This window comes from Chelonia mydas, chromosome 8 (genome assembly GCF_015237465.2).
Source record: "Chelonia mydas isolate rCheMyd1 chromosome 8, rCheMyd1.pri.v2, whole genome shotgun sequence".
NCBI classification, from domain to species: Eukaryota; Metazoa; Chordata; order Testudines; family Cheloniidae; genus Chelonia; species Chelonia mydas.
Window position 1 is genome coordinate 34,344,455 of NC_057854.1, and position 14,955 is coordinate 34,359,409.

Consider the following 14,955-nt stretch of genomic DNA (forward strand, 5'->3'; position numbering starts at 1 on the left):
GGGGATGCTGTGATATGCTGGGGCAGGGCGAATCTAGGCAGGTCAGGACGTTACTGAACTCCCCACTGCCCCCTTATCCACGGTCTGTGTCAATAAACCACCTGGTATGATCGATCACTGCCACTAACTTCCGGACAAAGGCCTTGTTCCTGTCTAGTGGGGTAGGGGCCCGTGAGAGGAGTAGGCTGAGATGTGGAGGGCAGGCTGGGCATAGGCCTACTGCTGGTGAAAGTCAGGGGCCTGAGGGGGGTGGGCTTGGGGCAGGCCTGTGCTGGTGATAGTCAGGTGCTTGTGAGGGGAGCAGGCCAAGGGGTGGGGACCTGGGCGCAGGCCCACGTTGGTGACAGTCAGGGGCCCATGAGGGAAGGTGGGGAGGGGGAAAGGTTGGGCGCAGGCCTGGCCTGGTGACAGGCCCGTGAGGTGAGCAGGCCGAGGTGAGGGGCGGGGGCTTGACACAGACCTGTGCTGGTGACTGGGTCCTGTGAGGAGAGTAGGTGGGGGGGAAGGCTGGGCACAGGCCCATGCTGATGACAGTCGGGGACACGTGAGGGAGCACGCCGAGGTGGGGGCGGAGGGCCCGGGCACGGAGCCGTAGCTCGCCCCCGCCTAGTTCAATTCATCCCCCGCGCGGATCTGGAGAGAGAGAGAGAGAGAGCGAGAGCGAGCCGGCAGAGATAACTGGACTAACTATCGCGAGAGTTCTCCAAGAGAACAAGAGATGTGGCGGCAGTATGCGCGGGAGAATAAGGGCTTCTGCGAGATCTCGATGAGACGGCAACAAGTTGCGGGCACAGGCAGGTAGCCTCGCGACATCTCAGAGGTAGCAACGCGGTGGGAATTCGTCAAATCTCGGAGAAGCAACCGAGTGTGCGCGCGCGGAGGGGTAGTCGTTATCTCGCGAGAGGACAGTGAAAAGTGTTTGTTTGTGGGGGTATCGCGAGAGGTGTGAGGCTCGCGCACGGGCTCCAGCCACCTCCCCCCCGCTGGAGCCGTTGGTGGTGGTGCGACAGCGGATGGAGACGCTATCGCGGGCCTGAGGTAGGCGCGGGGCTGGGATTCGCTGTCCCCGCCATGTTAGGAGCTGGTGTTGGCTGTTCCTCCTCTCCCTCACCGTGAGGGCAGCGACGGGGGCCTGGGCCGCTGGTGACCGGAACGGGTAGGCCGGGCTCTACGGGAGGTGGTGACAAGGCTCTGCTCAGTGGCCGAAGCTTATGGCGGGTGTGTGTCCCCGGTGGTGTCGGGCCTGATAGCGACACAAGCGGGGCTTTAGCCGGCCCCTGGGGACAGCAGCGCACGTGCGAAAGCTGAGCGGAGACTTCGGCCGGGGGGGAACAGTACAGCGCCCCCGGTCTAGGCCGCCTAGCGGGCCTCCCTTGCGCCGCGCTGCAGCCCTGGCTCGTGCGGGCCTGGTTTCCTCCATTGTCGTGCCTTGCGGCGCGCGCCCCCTCTCCCCGGCTCGCAGTACTGCGCTCTGCCCTTCCCCCTTAGCGAGCCGTGTGGACCCATGCCTTGCTATTGGTGCTTCCTTGGGCCGCTCACAGTGCCTCCTCCGCTGTACAGCGCTGCGCGTTCCTGAGCATGGATCGTCTCGTGGGGCCTCCCTACCACATACCGTACTCCGCGCACCCTGCCTGGCCCCGATCGTATTGCAGCGTGAACTTCGCCTGTCCCCAGGCACAGATCGTGCTGTACTGTGCGAACTCCCTGATTCTGATGACCCCATATGAGTGAGTGCCTCGCTCCTGGTTTCTGTCCCTTATAGGGGCTGCCTGCTCTCCCCCTGCATTGCTCTTCACTGTGGTTCTGAGACACGCAGCGTCCTGCTGGGCCCCTTCCGTTGCAGTTCGGTGTGCTCTTCTCTAGCCAGTTTCACCACGTTGGATAACCCAGCCCCGTACCACGTGGTGAACTTGCCTCTAATTGCTGTAGGTTGCTGGCCTGGTTCAGATGCAGGGGACTGGTCGGTGACTCAGGAACGCTGGTGTTTAAGCATATAAACCGTGTCCTCAGGTGGATGTGCACATGCCCCAGGTGAAGTTTTTGTGCTTCCCATATAGACTGTGTGGGGTGAGCAGCTTGCTTCATAAACACACATTCTGAGGCTAAAGAGCATATTAATACATGTGCCTTCTGTTAATAGCATTTCTGAAGGCTGTTGCTCCTGAGGACTTCCAGAGATGTCTATCCTGGCCAAAGGCAGAGAGGAAAATATCAACTTTAAAAACCTATGTTTCTACTCTGTTTCACTTTCATGGAACTTGAACCATATGCGTGCTGCAAGTACTGCACAGGCATGTTTAAATCTTTGCCTCCTGGGCTCAGAAAAAGAAAACTTGTCATTTACACCTTTAAAATGATATATAACGTCCCTTTTAATAGAATACCATTAACTTGAAATCTAGTGAACTTCAAAAAGTGAACTGAAATTACCTTAAGTGTTACACACATCCCTCAGTGTGGCCCCCCCCCCTTTTTGTGTTCTATAGTTGCATTTTCTTTTTTAGAACAAAAAATTATTCTGTTGCCACTAGAGAGAGCCAGACAAATAGGCAACTAGGGCCCTGATTTAGCAGACATGCACATGTTTTAACTTCATGCACAGGGCCTAAGTGACCACATACAAAATGCTGTTAAATGCATAAAATAGGGGGAAAAAAGAGAGATATTAAAAAGCTTTGAGTTATAGCTACATAAGCATTACTTTCAACTTTAGGTTAAAAATTCTCAGACAGAAATATGACTTTCAAAAAGTCAAATGTCCTATTTAAATGTTTATTTGCTTTACAGAGCATACAGTTTGGGCTAGAACTACCTGATAGTGCCCTAAATACAGAAAGTAGTAAAAGCTTATTGTTTAATGGTCTTTGGCTATATTTTAAATTAAAAAAAAACAAAAAAAACTTTAGCTTAAAGAATTCTCGAGTTTCATGAAGCTCAGGGAACATAAGGGGTCTTGTTTTTCCATCCAGAATGAGATAAGCAGCTCACATCTAGGAGACTTAGTATTCTTTGTTTAATTAAAAAAAAAACCTTGATTATTAAGGGTTTTTTTTATAGGGTTACCCATCATTGGTGTGTGAGTACCTTACCTTTTATTTATAAAAGCATCAGAAGAAAAATGTTATTCTGTCTCCCAAATGTTGAAACATTGTACTACGTGCAAATGCAATACACATACTTGTCTTAATCTTTTTCTGTTTAATAAATTATATAAAAAAAAAAAAAGTAAAGTCTGCTCTAGTTTTAGAATAATACTCCATGTATCTAAATAATGAGGAGTCTGCACCGGACTCCTCGTTGTTTTTGTGGATACAGACTGACAGGGCTACCCCTCTGATGCCATGTATCTAAATGTTGACTCAATAATTGCAACCTAGGTTAATGGGAACCTTTTGAGCTCATCTGTTCAGTCACGACAACATATCCACACTTTTTATATAAAGTGATAATAGGATATTTCAGAAGGGAAGGTATGAACAACAAATTATCTTTTAAATAGGGACTCAGTTTATAACAAGGTCTTTATTTTTTGAAGAGTTCATCTGCAGAGTATTCCATACTTGAAGACTTTACAGTTAGTTGTGATTTGGAAATAACTGGGATGCTACAGGCATTCCAAGACCAAATGATTCAAGAGTAACCAATAGAGTAAGTACTTATAAACTGATCCTGCCTACAACTTTTTCTATCCCCTAGTTTTATCAGGAATATCTGCATCATAAAAAACAAGAAGAACTTTCAAATACCCCAGAATGAATTAGGGAACCATGCTGAATTCACTTCTAAAAATTCAGATATTCATTAACAGGAAAAAATCAGGAACTGATAGATTTCCTCCCTTGCCATTTCCATACAAATAAAAAGTGCTAGTGAGATGTTGTAAAGGAGAAAGATGGGACTGGGTAAGTTCCCATCTAATAGAGCTTTGGTTAGATCTGCCACAGACAATGGGAAGAGAGACTGCTGCAACCAAACACAAAAGGAATTGATCTCCATGTATCTATCCTGTGCTGCTTGCCTCTGTGCCAGTTGACTTCTTGATTAGTTCTCTGATCAGCAAATGGCAACCAATCAAAAATTCTTAGAAATAAGTATAAATGCCTCCTAGTATTTCTGTGCTTTCTCAGTTTTTGCACATGTATTATGATGTCATCTTAATTTAAACAAAGGGGTTTTTGGTTTCGGCAGTAAAACTGTTGAATGAACCATCACGTTGTCTTCTCTGCAAGTAAAATATGTGCCAGCAAGTTCACAAACAGCATTTTTGATCTCATCAGGAAAGAAAATAACTTGGTCTAATTACAGAAATATCTGTAGGTATCAGAGTAGCAGCCATGTTAGTCTGTATTTGCAAAAAGAAAAGGAGTACTAGTGGCACCTTAGAGACGAACCAATTTATTTGAGCATAAGCTTTCGTGAGCTACAGCTCACTTCATCGGATGGCTGTAGCTCACGAAAGTTTATGCTCAAATAAATTGGTTAGTCTCTAAGGTGCCACTAGTACTCCTTTTCTTTTTATCTGTAGGTATGTAATTTTTGTTTAGCTTCTATATCTTGGTGTGTCAAGAGACCTAAGGTTGGGATGTCTGTATTATTCTGCTACTTGTGACTTGCTCCATCTTTGGGTGACTCTGTGTCTGATTTAGTGGTTCTCAAACTTTTGTATTGGTGACCCCTTTCACACAACAAGCCTCTGAGTGTGACCCCCTTAAAAATTAAAACCAATTTTTTTTTTTACATTTAACATGATTATAAATGCTGGAGGCGAAGCGGAGTTTGGGGTGGAGGCTGACAGCTCGCAACCCCCCATGTAATAACTTTATGATGCCCTGAGGGTTCACAACCCCCAGTTTGAAAACCCCTGTGATACATTGTAAGGTCTAGGTTTTTTTTATTAAATAACAGCAAGTCTTATTTACTTGTTTAAATCTTTCATCTCACTTTCAAAATTCTTGTTATAAATTCTTTGTGTAACTGTAGTGCATAGAGACCCTAATCAAGATTAGGACCTCATTGTGGCAAAGTGCTGTATAAGCACATAGTAATAATGGTCTCTGCTACAGTGAGCTTAAAACCTAAGGTCCCCGTCCTTCAGTGGCACATGCACAGGTTGACTCACGGTCCTGAGTGGAGCCTCATGGACTTCAGTCAGGCTCCCCTTGAGTGCAGAAATTTGCTTGACTGTATCTCACTGTAGGGTCAGGGCCTTTGTTTAAGACAAGCCGTAAATTAATATTAACAACAAGGGGGAAGGAATGCATTTTAGAAAAGGGAAAGAACAGGCTAAAGAATATTTAGATGTTAGATGTATTCAGGTTGGCAGGACTGGATGAATTTCATCCTAAGGTATATTTATAAGCACCTAGAGGATAATAGCCAACATGGATTTGTCAAGAACAAATCGTGCTAAACCAGTCTAATTTCCTTTTTTGACAGGATCACTGACCTAGACATGATATGTCTTCATTTTTAGTATGGCTTTTGACACAGTCCCACATGATATCTCCTTAGTTGGCTTATGAGACTGTGGCCTAGATGAAATTACTATAAGTTATTATAACTCTGAAAACACAGAGTAGTTAACATGGTTTACTGTCAAACTGTAGTGGGGTCCCGCAAGGGTCTACGCTGGGTCGGGTACTATTCGATGTTTTCATTAATGACTTGGATAATGGAGTGGAGAGCATACTTATAAAATTTGCTGATGACACCAAGATGGGAGGATGGCAAGCATTTTGAAGGACAGGCTTATATATAATTCGAAAGGGCTTTGATAAATTGGAGAATTGTTCTGAAATCCGCAAGATGAAATTCAATAAAGACAAGTGCAAAGTAATAATTTAGGAAGGAAAAATCACCAAGATCCAAAATGGGGAATAACTGGCTAGGAAGTAGTACTACAGAAAAGAATCTAGGGGTTATAGTAGATCACAAATTGAATGTCGGCCAACAGAGTGATACAGTTGTGAGAGTGGCTAATATAATTCTGGAGTGTATTAACAGGAGTGTTTTATACGTGACATGTGGAAGGTAATGTCCTGCTCTATTCAGCACTTGTGAGGCATTAGCTGGAATATTGTTTCTAGTTCAGGGTGCCATGCTTCAGGAACGATGTGGACAAATTGAAGAGTCCAGAGGAGAGCAACAAAAATGATGGGTTTCAGCAAAACCTCAGTTATGAGGAAAATTAAAAAAAACTTGTTGTGTTTAGTCTTGAGAAAAGATGGGGGTGGGGGGGAGGGAAGGAACCTGATAAGTCTTCAAACATATGAAAGGCTGTATAAAAAGGATGGTGATCAATTGTTCTCCATGTCCACTGAGGATAGGAGTAGTAATTGGCTTAATCTGCAGCAAGAGAGATTTAGGTTAGGTGTTTTAGGAAAAACTTTCTAACTACACAGTTAAGTAGTGGAATAAGCTTCTAGCAGAGCTTGTGGAATCCCTATCATGGCAGGCTTTTAAGAATAGTTTGGACAAACACCTTTTCGGGTCCTGCCTCAGTGGGGTGAGCTAGGTGACCTCTTTTGAGCTGGAATGGTCCTGTGTTTCTATGGTTCTCTACAGACGGGGTTTAACAAACAGGATTGAAAAAGGGGAAAGGCACAAGGATAGCACCGATAAGGTAATGTGGTTGCACAGGCTAGCTTGTTCATGTGATGAATCTGACTCAGTTACATTTAAAAAAATATCTCTACTCCGTATTTCCCTATTTTCAACTTTTAAAAATAATTCTTGTGCCCATTTCTTTTTCTTTAGCTCAGCCTCTTCATTTTTTAAAATCTGTTTTTTCTAGGATTGCTGTTTTGTTTTTAGTAAAGCCTTTGTTTAAAAAAAGGGGGGGGTAAATAATGATTTTCTGGTTGTCCCCTCGTTTGCATACTTCAGCACAACAAAAATGTATGATTCTACTTAAAAAAAAAAAAAAGTTACATATGACTGAGATAGGAAGCAGGCATCTTATCTTTTGACAAAGAGCTGTTTTGTCTCCACGTCCATGCTGTCTTGAAACTTTCTTAACTTTAAGCTAAAGTTTATTTTTTAACATTGATTTGACGTAACTTATTTTTTTTGTGATAAAGTAAACAATAGAACTTCTTTTACAACAATGGAGACACTGCTTTCTGATGCAGTTATCTGCTACATAGCATTCCCACGTCTGAAACTATGGCCCTGATCCTGCAACCTCTTGTGTCTGTGGACACACAATGGATAAAAATAAATACATTGAAATCAATTTTCTATTTAAACTATTTTTATTAAAATTAAAAAAAACTTTTGAAGTTGGCAACCTATGTTAAGGCCTAAACTTACTATGTTCTGTTAAAATATTTTAAATTAAATAAAATTAAGCAGTATATACCTGGCACTGAAGTTTTAGAGAAAGTCAAACAACTGAACTGGTTGAAGTCACTGGCTAAGCAAGTAGAACCAGGATTTGTTGGTGTTATACTGTGTTTTGACAGAAGTAGCCACTTCTGCAGATACAGGTTTGTTTTTTGTTTTTTTCATTTTAATTTATTCAAGTAGTTCAGTTCAATTATTAGTTCATTCAGAGTTGAGAAATTGGTTGTGAGTTGAAAAAGTAGGAAAGCTTATTTTCCTCTTCCAATCTCAGTAAAAACAAGGTGAGAGAGGCTGAATTCTGCTAGTTCTACAATGGAAGGGTCTGGTGACCAGAAACAATTAGTTCAATTCACTAACTATAGAGAATACTCTCCCTTTGTTTTAATCAGTTTTAAATGCAAAATATGTTTCGATAAATTTTCTTGTGTCCAGCACAATTGAAATAGATTTATTAAACTAATAAACAATTTTAAAATGCTGTTTTGTGCACTTTTAATTTCTACTTTTCATCCAAATGCAGTCTCCAGTAAAGTAGTAATCTATAAATAAGAAATGCATCTTTCATCATTTTGTGACATATTAAAAATGTAAAAATAAAGAGGTGTAAACAAATTTATTTAAGCAATTATATAGCTTACATACATGTGTATTGATATAGTGTATTCCTCCTGGTTAGCAATCCGTACCAAATTTAGTGTAAAGGTTTTAGTTGCACTTGTTTAGTTTGTAAATCAACATGTTTTAATGGTTACCAGTGAATGAAACTCAACCTTTCCTTAGAAAATTAAAAATTATAAATGCAAAACAAGATTTAAATCAGTGATTGGATTGATTTAAACCAATGCAGTTTAATATGGCAAACTTAATCCTCAGGCTTCTAGGTACTGGGTTTATTTTTCAAGCCATACCCTTTAGAATTAAAGATTGGACAACAATTACAAAAAGTCAGTTTAGTTCAGTTGAAATTAATTATAATGGGCTTCTGCTTAAACTAAAGAAAAAATATAGAGATTGTTGCAAATGTATTAAGATCTGTATTGATCATTCATAAGTTAGAACAGTTAGCTTTCAAACTGAACAAACTTCAGTCTATTGCATCTGTTTAAAATCCTAAACACACACAGCAGATTTTTGGCTCCCTGCAGAAGTGAAATCTGCTTCCTATTAAGAGAAATTACACCTCCATTATAGATACATAACTTATTTAAGGACTGTAGGATCTGTCTTTATATTAGAATAAGTTCTGTTAATTATATTTGGGGTGTGTGTGTTTATATGCTAAAATTAGCATTTGAGAATAGGACTTGCAAAGCTTTTTAACATATAAACCAGTTATTTTTTGTATTTCATCTGCTCCTGATTCTCCTGCCTGTTTTTGTGACTTTATCGCATTTTCCTGTGTTTCCTTTAATCCTCGTTACAGAAACTATAGGAGTTAACTGTTACTAAAAGGTTTTAAAAACAAAAACAAAACCCTGAAGTTGGAGGAGTTCTTTTAAGTCCACAGCCTATTCCAGCATAGGAATAGCCAGTTTCCTTACACAGAACAACTTTTTAACAGTGGTATTCTGTTGCTGGAAACAAATGTAGGAAGAAGATTGTGCATATGTCTGTAGTTATGGATTATTGCTGTGACTAGTAAAACAGAGTTTGAACAAAGAACATAGGAGTAAGTACAAAAATTGCGTTGACAGTAGACAGTTATGATTTTTGTTCATATTGGAAATGGAACAGCTGCAATAAACCTGAGTAGATTTACTCTTGTCCACTCACTTCACAAGGTGAGGCAACATGGATGTGGAACATAAAAGATAGACATTGAAGCTTTTGTCTAATTTTCAAAATGTGTACAGTATTTAGTGTCAGTTTATTTTGGTATTGCATATTAATACTATTACAGTCAAATTAGTCAACACTTTAAAGTCTTTATGTGCTCATGTTTGTGTTTTGTTGCTGTCTGAAATTTGGTACACAGTCTCAACTAGAGACTAGGGTTTTTATTTAAATTTATTTAAAAACTATTTTTGGGAGTGTGCAAACAAGCTTCAGAGGCTTTATACGCTTTTGAAAATTGATCCCATTATTAAATGGCTTTTGGTGACATATGTAGATTATATAAACATTTGTGCCATAACATGTATATCAGTCCTTAAAGACTAAGGGTTGGAATATTCCTTAATGGAAGGGGTGTGTGTGTGTGTGTGTTTAGTAGGTCTAATTCTTAAGGAGAAAATTTACACATAGTTTAACATATTAGACTTCGGATTAGCATGTCAAACATGAAAACATTAAGCTGGGTTACATTTTTGGCTTTAACTCTTGTTAGTATCCTTTTAAAGGAAGCATTTGTCAGGTAATTTAGGTGAAAAAATTGTTCTAAAAAACCCTACGATGTTATTTTTATGTTTTATCATGATTTTTATTTCAGTAATAGTATTTTTATTTAACCCCCTCCCTCCAAGTGTTTGCAGTACTACATTGGTGCCGGAAAACCAGAAAGTGAAACTGACTAGAAACAAAGGTTTGATTTTTGAAAATTGTTTGATTTTCATTGTCCAAACTGAGAAATACAAATAGTAAAACAGCACGAACTATGAAATGTCATTTAGATTTTTAAAACTTTATTTTAATAGCCCAAGGTATTTACACAGGTAAGGAAATTAATTTTCAAAAATATTTTCAGCCTAAGTGTACCTTTAAAAAGATGCTGCTGCTAAGGTTTGTATGGCCGAAGATTGATGTATCCTTAGAACTTAGACTTATGTAATGCTATCCATTTGCTAAAGTAGAATGCTTCTTGATTTTCATGGGGAATTTCCACTGAAAATGGATGGCACAATATGGCTGTCAGACTTCTAAATGTTTAGAAACAGAGTATGAATACTGTTTCTATATTAAAATAGAACAAAATCCCAGTACTGTTTGAAAATCAGCATTAATCTGCCTTTGTATATGGCAGCTACACATTCAGTATGGTTCCAATTTTTCTTTTTTGCATTTTGTCAACCTTTCATTAGATTTATTTTGGAGAACTTTCTTGCACAACTTGTTTCTAAAGATTGTTTGACATTGTTCATGTTTATCTGTAGTTAGTAGCATTTCGACTTTAAAAATGACTTAATGTTGAAATAGCTTTTACTATAAACTCTCAAAGTTTGATATTATCCATTTTCTGACTATAAATCTTTATAATTAAAATTTAGATTCCAAAACACATCTGTTACAATTTTAACTATACTGGGAACAACACTTTCATAGCACTACACTTTGAACTGAGCTAAATCAAACCTCAATTCCTTCCACTGCTTTGATCAGTCATGGTCATCTTGTTTGTGTGGCTCAGTTGATGGCACACTCACTTGGAAGTCAGAAGATCTTGGGGTATAGGTTCATCAGGACTTGTCAATACCTGGTATAGACACTGTACTGCAGTCCTTCAAGGGCCTGCAGTGTTAGAAATGCTGTCTTTTGAATGAGATGTTAAACTTGACCATGTAGAAATTAAACATCCTTTGGTTATGAAATTAGTTGCTCTTATTTCTTTCTTTTTGTCCCCTTCCCACTTTTGATCTTAATGTACAAACAAAAGACTGGTGGCAATCATCAGATGCCAATGATATGAGGAAAAGTTTAGAGACATCCACCCAGAAGCTTAATTTCCCTCTATATTCTACTTCTTGAAAGTTAACAAGGATAAACAGATTTATGGTATAGTACACAAACTACTAAAAGACCCACAATTCTGTCAGCAGTGGTTTTCCACATAATTGTCTGTCTTCATCCTCTCCTGAGTTTCTCTCCCTGCTCTGTCTTTTCTGTGTTTGTAGTCTTCATTTCTGTTTTTCTGGCTTTCTCTTTTCCTCTTTGCAGATCTGCAACATCTTTGCAGTTACACTCTGCAGAAGCAATTCATATGTAGAGCCAGGCTACAGAGTGAAACTCAGTTTCTCTCTGCAGCAGAACTCTGAGGTGCTACTACTCAAATACTCCTGGTTTTGTTCAGTGGTATTCTGGTGTCCTGTTCAACTTCTAGTTTAAAAAGGTTCTGATGTCCAAAGCTATGTACATCAAGTTATTGCTGGGCATATGGCTGTATGCTCAACCTTTGTTACCAGTTTCTAACTCACCGTTTTGCAAAGTTCCTTGATCAACCTTAAGAAAGGCACTATTAAAAACCAAATTCTGTCCCATGCTACAAATGTGTACATGAACTATACTTTAAGGATTTAAGTTAATGCAGATGTATATAAAATGAAGTAAAATTTGCTTTGTAGAGTAGTTTGTGAAGTATTTTGAAGGTAGTGTGAACTATTACAGAATGCTGCTACCGACTTTATCTTGAATATGAATATATTAGAATATATTCGTTATATATTCATATATAAAGAATATATAAAGTCCAAAAATGTCCCTTTTTTAAATAAAGAGACTCCTGAAACTTGTTCAGCTTGAGTCTTGGATCTCACCATTTCACCTAGCCACCTGCCTTCTCTGTCCCTCCCTGCATTCTTGTCACTGAGTAATTTATTGTGCAACTACTGATGTCTGAAATATCCTTCTACCTCGCCACATCATTTGCTCTTTCCAAATAAGTTTTTCCCATGCTGCTTAATCTTATAGATCCCATCTGAAATACATACAATGAAACTTATGTCAATTGACTGCAAAAGGCTTCAGATTTTTTTTAACCATTGGTAAAGCAAAATTATAGTCATAACGTTGGATGCATTGGTGGTGGTCCTTTGTGTTGGCTTTGTGTATTATTCACATCTATTATACGATTCCCTACATCTCTGATATAAATCATAAATATTTGGTAAAGCATTGATACGTATGACATATATAGCATCTTGCACCCCAGAGGATACCAAAGTGCTTTACACTTAAAATATTTTTTCAGCAATATTTTTACTTTAGTCACCACCGAAAAATGGATTTAAATTCAGTATGCAGTTATGAGGATCACACACTTGTAAACCCCTGCTTGTACTTTTGAATTCTCCTAGTATTGGGAACGGGAAACTCTGCAAGGCTAAGTGCCTGGTGTGTGCCATAGAGCTTCTCCGCTATTCATCTCTTCAGAGGAAGACCCCTGCATTTATTCCCTTGTCTCTCCCCCAAAATGTTTCTTTTCTCTGTTGCAAGGCCATTATGCTTTTATGGGTGAGTGGCCATGCAGGAATTCAACGGGTGTATTCTTTTCAGGACCCAAATGCAGTCGTCCTCTGTTACCAGAGAAGGGCGTTCATATGGGGAATTGGATTGCTTAGGCAGCGCATGCCACAAGTCTGTAGAGGTGTAAATGTGAGGGGAAATACACTACCACACCTCTCCACAAAAATGAAATCCCTTTGAAATACAGCATCTCTGGATTGGAATAAAACAGCTGTCAAAAAGTGCACAGAAACCCTACAAAACAGTGTAGGAAGTGAAGAATACCATATCCAGTTGAAACTGCAGAAGAAATGTAATTAGGCAGAATATATTACTCTGCTCTAGTATCATAGGTAAATTCCAGGTAATATTCATCTCTTGTGAAAAATGCTCAGGGACCTTTAACAACCATCATGGTCATGATCTCAATTTTAAGTCACATCCAAAAGACAGCAGTATCATCAGTGTTTCCTAACAGTGTGTTGGTTCAGAACTGATGGGGATTGGGGGTGGGGAGAATAGCACCATCTTGTGATTTACCACTGCCTCATCCTGCAGCAATAGGGTTTTCCTTGGACGTCTCCCATCCAAGTACTGACAAAACCTGGCCTTATTTAGCTTGAGATCTGATAGCACAGGCTGATGTGTTATGGCTGTGGTATAGTGAATAGATTCATTTCATATGTGGTATTAACCATATAATTGCAATTTGAGCAAGAGGTCTTATTTACTTTCTGCCAAATTAAAACTTATTTTTCTTGTTCACATCTGTCTTCACTTCAGTAATTTGATTTGACTGCATAAAGGTTGAATATTATGTTTGGTCTTATTTACTAGATCTTATAATAGACACTTGTTGCCCAAACTTCAGTTACTTATAACTTCCCTTTCGTCCTTTTCTATAGTGGTATAGTTTTCATTTCCAAATGTGTATATGGCAAATTCATCTTGGTTTCCATGGCTTTGTTTTTTTTTTGTGGTCTTCTGGAACTTAGCATAGTAATGTAGGGTGTATACAAAACCATTAAAGATCAAGGCTTGTGTGCTAGTAAACTTGAGATGCTTTCTAACATCTAAAGCTTCTGAAATTCACTTATCTTCAGTATGACTCATTTTTTGTCGGAGAAGACTAGTTTGTATAGGAGGAAAAACTATTGTATTTTTATCTGAAGTAATATATGTAGGTTCTGAGTACATCTCAAATCTGTTTAAGCTATGTAATAAAAGCCTTGTAAGATTGAGATCTTAAATGTTTTTTAGATCAACATGATGCATAAGTTTAAAACTGCATCTGTTTAAAGGGATTTATGACTAAAACTGCTTGTTTTTCTACAGAATTGTCTGGTGTTTCTCAGCTTGAAGAAGATCTACAGTCATTACTGATCCTTTTTTCTTGGCGTTACCATTTTGAAGTGAAGTTTACCTTTCTAGTGTGAGCTTTCTTTTCAGCCATCTTTAAAATTTTGATCCATAAAGTAGACAAGCTATAGTTCTACAATGTCCAAGTCATTCCAGCAGTCATCTCTAAGTAGGGATTCACAAGGTCATGGGCGTGACCTATCTGCAGGAATAGGCCTTCTTACTGCTGCTACCCAGTCTTTAAGTATGCCAGCATCTCTTGGAAGGATGAACCAGGGTACTGCACGGCTTGCTAGCTTAATGAATCTTGGAATGAGTTCTTCATTGAACCAACAAGGATCTCATAGTGCACTGTCTTCTGCTAGTACCTCTTCCCATAATTTACAATCTATTTTTAACATTGGAAGTAGAGGTCCACTCCCTTTGTCTTCTCAGCACCGTGGAGATGCAGACCAGGCCACTAATATTTTGGCCAGCTTTGGTCTGTCTGCTAGAGACTTAGATGAACTGAGTCGCTATCCCGAGGACAAGATTACTCCTGAAAACTTGCCTCAAATCCTTCTACAACTTAAAAGGAGGAGAGCTGAAGAAGGTCCTTCATTGAGTTATGGTAGAGATGGCAGATCATCTACACGGGAGCCACCATACAGAGTACCTAGGGATGATTGGGAAGAAAAAAGGCACTTTAGAAGAGATAGTTTTGATGATCGTGGTCCTAGTCTCAACCCAGTGGTTGACTATGACCATGGAAGTCGTTCTCAAGAATCTGGTTATTATGACAGAATGGATTATGAAGATGACAGATTAAGAGATGGAGAAAGGTGTAGGGATGACTCTTTTTATGGTGAGACTTCGCATAACTATCATAAATATGAAAGTGAGTATGACAGAATGGGTCGTGGTCCTGGTCCTGAGAGATCTCTCTTTGAGAAAAAGAGAGGTGCTCCTCCAAATAGCAATATTGAAGACTTCCATGGATTCTTACCGAAGGGTTATCCCCATCTGTGCTCTATATGTGATATGCCAGTTCATTCTAATAAGGTGAGTTATGCATCAGATGCTTCTATTTTCCTTTACATTGTAGTATCTATTCTGTTT

At 39.6% G+C, this 14,955-nt stretch overlaps 1 protein-coding gene across 13 annotated transcripts in view; it reads left to right on the forward strand.

The window, feature by feature from the left end:
• The first annotated feature begins 492 nt into the window (after positions 1–492).
• MATR3 (matrin 3) overlaps positions 493–14,955 on the forward strand; it is a 44,913-nt gene continuing 30,450 nt past the window's right edge. For 2 of the 13 annotated variants that reach the window (XM_037907563.2, XM_043552727.1), the window contains exons 1-2: positions 848–1,038; positions 13,834–14,898. In XM_037907563.2, the coding sequence (XP_037763491.1) occupies positions 13,996–14,898 (903 nt within the window). In that variant the 5' untranslated portion in view covers positions 848–1,038; positions 13,834–13,995. Of the gene's footprint in view, positions 1,157–1,560; positions 1,728–1,929; positions 2,032–13,833; positions 14,899–14,955 lie in introns of all 13 variants that reach the window. The other 11 variants (XM_037907562.2, XM_027821631.3, XM_027821632.3 and 8 more) reach the window with 11 other exon arrangements.